This window comes from Gadus chalcogrammus, chromosome 8 (assembly GCF_026213295.1).
Source record: "Gadus chalcogrammus isolate NIFS_2021 chromosome 8, NIFS_Gcha_1.0, whole genome shotgun sequence".
Taxonomy (NCBI): Eukaryota; Metazoa; Chordata; class Actinopteri; order Gadiformes; family Gadidae; genus Gadus; species Gadus chalcogrammus.
Window position 1 is genome coordinate 20419873 of NC_079419.1, and position 3695 is coordinate 20423567.

General features: G+C 45.7%; 1 protein-coding gene across 1 annotated transcript in view; it reads right to left on the bottom strand.

The window, feature by feature from the left end:
• The window catches only part of dnm3b (dynamin 3b), a 30884-nt gene extending 27189 nt beyond the window's left edge, over positions 1-3695 (bottom strand). Inside the window, exons 1-3 of the mRNA XM_056597723.1 lie at positions 3535-3695; positions 1070-1143; positions 651-800 (exon numbers count right to left, since the gene is read on the bottom strand). Coding sequence (XP_056453698.1) covers positions 651-800; positions 1070-1143; positions 3535-3695 — 385 coding nt within the window. The remainder of the gene's footprint in view (positions 1-650; positions 801-1069; positions 1144-3534) is intronic.

Sequence of the window (3695 nt, forward strand, 5' to 3'; positions counted from 1 at the left end):
ACAGGGAGAGAGCAAGAGGGGGAGAGAGAAGGGTAAGAGGGGGAGAGTGGGGGGAGAAAGAGGGATGAGAGAGAAGGTGTGAGACATAAGGAGAGGGAGAGAAGAGAAAAAGAGGGAGAAAATGGAAGGGGAAGGGGGGAGAGGGAAGGTTGAGAGAGAAGGTGTGACACATAGGGAGAGAGAAAGGTAAGAGGGGGGGGAGTGGGGGGAGAGAGAGTGGTGAGAGAGAAGGTGAGAGACATATGTTAATCCTTCCATATATTTTAGAACAGTATCTTGTGCAGAGCCAGTGTCTACTAGCAGCACAAGATACTGGAACAGCTTTTACTTATATTAGCCATTGAACCAATAACAAACTACTATATATAAATACATATATTTATAAAAATAAGTCGTAATCAGAGTCATAATTAAATGTGTATATATGTATATATGAGTCTCACTCGTTTTTGTACCCATAGATGTATTTTTTTTATTTTCAAGGGTCCACTGCCTGCTTCATAAAAGAAGCACGCTCACATTATGTTTTTTGAGTGGTACCTGTATTTGTTTATTACCAACTCTGTTAGAAGGGTCTATTTGGGACAACTCTGAGACCATGTTGCATTTGGATATGTGTATGTTATATTAGATGTTAGATTTCCCCTCACCATGGGGGGAGTAGACCCGCAGGTTGATGGGGACAGGGGAAATGCCCCTGTTGGCCCCGGTGACGCGGTCCGTCTCCGCCTCAATCTCCTGGCGGACCTCGTCGAAGTCGGTGAACTTCTTCCCCTTGCAGTGCAGGAACTCTGCCCATTCTGGAAGAGCAGGAAGAGAGACAGGAGCAGGATGAGCTCCAGTTATACCGGTGGGTTGGGAGAGAGACGCGAAGAAGGTGAGGGAGAGAGAGAGAGAGAGAGAGAGAGAGAGAGAGAGAGAGAGAGAGAGAGAGAGAGAGAGAGAGAGAGAGAGAGAGACAGAGAGAGAGAGAGAGAGAGAGAGAGAGAGAGAGAGAGAGAGAGAGAGAGAGAGAGAGAGAGATGAGTCTCGGCTGTGGATAGATGTGTTTGCCCACACGTCCGCCCACCTGCGTTGGCGCTGATAAGCTGCAGCACCAGAGGCCTGCGGGTGACGATGCCGGATCCACGGGGCAGAAAGTCCCTGAGGAAAAACAACCAATCAGCAGCCATATCAGAGAAATGCAGCCAATCAGCCAAGAGAGTGGGTGGATGGTTTTAGGGGGATAATGATATGAAGGATGGCGCCCTCCAAATTAACCCACAACCGAAGTGCTGCTTGGTTTGTGAAGGAACAGTGAAGGAATGACTTTCCAGTGGAAATCACAGTAAGAAATTCTGGTTTAAGACTAAAGGCCTCTGATGCTTTGGTCTAATTCACGATCTATATTAGGGTTTTACTCCATTTTTAACCAACGCTTTAGCATGCACGTGATGCTAGGTAAAGGGCACACCAACCATAGCAGGTCAACAGCAGCATGATCACTGGCTGGTAAAAAGCTCTCTCATTCATAAACCATAAACCATGATTACACATTAACCAGGGCTGGCAACTTTGCTTGGTGTGTGTGTGTGTGTGTGTGTGTGTGTGTGTGTGTGTGTGTGTGCGTGCGTGCGTGCGTGCGTGCGTGCGTGCGTGCGTGCGTGCGTGCGTGCGTGCGTGCGTGCGTGCGTGCGTGCGTGCGTGCGTGCGTGCGTGCGTGCGTGTGTGTGTGTGTTTGAGTTTTTGTGTGTGTGTGTGTGTGTGTGTGTGTGTGTGTGTGTGTGTGTGTGTGTGTGTGTGTTGTGTGTGTGTGTGTGAGAAGGTGTGTGTGTGTCTGTGGTGTGTTTGTGTGTGTTTGCATGTGCTTATGCGTGTCTGTGTTTGTGTGTGTTCATATTATCTGGTTTATTGTTTGTGTGTGTGAGTGTTTGTGTGTCTGTGTCTGTGTGTGAACGGAAAACCTGTATGTTCATGTGCATGTGGTCTTTGCGTGTGTGTTATTGTGTGTGGGACATGCTATAGAACTGTTTGTAAATCAAAATTATTGCTGTTGCCCAGCAAGGCATCCCGTGTGAAGGGCATATATGTGTATATGTATATATATATATCTGTATATGTATACATATATGTATATATAGTCAGTAAGCCTGACATCGCCAGACCAATTCACAAATTCGTATCAGTCTTGAACCTTTGTGATGTCCAAGCGCGTAAATATATATACATATATATATACATATATATATATATCTATATATATATGTAAGCGCGTTATCGCCGCTTACCAAGAGAGAGACCAAGATTCCTCCAGACCTTCAACCAACCAGAGCAGCACAATGTGGGACACTTCAGCATCTGTTGTCTTGGTTGTTTATGAGAAGGCCTCAGTGGTTTAGTTCTGCTCAGCCATCGTATCCTCCCAGCCCATATTAGATCAACTGGTCTGACTGGGAGGGGGGGCAGTCAGTACAAGCTTACATAGTCAGTACAACTAGAGTACTAGAGTAGCTATAGTCAGTACAACTCAACCACTAGCCGATAAAGTCAGTACAACGTAACCACTAGCAGATAAAGTCAGTCCAACGTAACCACTAGCAGATAAAGTCAGTCCAACGTAACCAAGTAGCAGATAAAGTCATTACAACGTAACCACTTGCAGATAAAGTCAGTCCAACGTAACCACTAGCAGATAAAGTCAGTCCAACGTAACCAAGTAGCAGATAAAGTCATTACAACGTAACCACTTGCAGATAAAGTCAGTATAACTTATCCACTAGCAGATAAAGTCAGTAAAACTCTACCACTGGTAGATATAGTCATTTAAAAAGAAATGCTAGTATATATAATCTGTTAAACTCTCGGCTAGTGTAGATAGTCAGTAAAACTTTACTGATTGTTTATATCGTCAGTTTTCAGCGTAACTAGCGAATTATATATTTTAAATGAACCAGTATGCATTGCATGTTTTTTTGTTGGTGGATAAGAGTGTGTAGTTATCGTTTCCAACACCAGCTCACTTGTTTAAACAGTGATTCCTGTCACAGACTATTTCAAACTATGTGTCCAGCAGTGATATGTCTCCTCTCGCTGCTGATCAGGCGAACGACGATACTGTATGTCTGTCTGAGAGAAACAATCTGCTGCAAATATACCAATAGTGAGAGAGATAGTCGACAATAAATGCATTGGCAACATTGAAAGTCATAAAACTGAAGGCAGTGGAAGAGGAGGAGCTGGAGAGAGAGAGAGAGAGAGAGAGAGAGAGAGAGAGAGAGAGAGAGAGAGAGAGAGAGAGAGAGAGAGAGAGAGAGAGAGAGAGAGAGAGAGAGAGAGAGAGAGAGAGAGAGAGAGAGAGAGAGAGAGAGAGAGAGAGAGAGAGAGAGAGAGAGAGAGAGAGAGACAGAGACAGAGAGAGAGAGATAGAGAGAGAGAGAGAGAGAGAGAGCTTGGCTCTGTATAGGCCTCTTATGTCACCCCCCCCCCCACCCCTGAAGGTTAAAGAGGGAAGGGATTATCCTATTTCTGGTGGTCATTCTTTGACGTCTTGTATACCTGCCTACGAAGTTCTCCAGCACGGAGCTCTTGCCCGCACTCTGCCCGCCGACCACCGCGATCTGCGGCAGGTCCAGGTTACATGATTGGTCGATGGAGCTGAAGGCATCCTGTAGCTTGTTGACCAGGGGGATGAGGTCCTCCATGCCACGGTTCCCCAT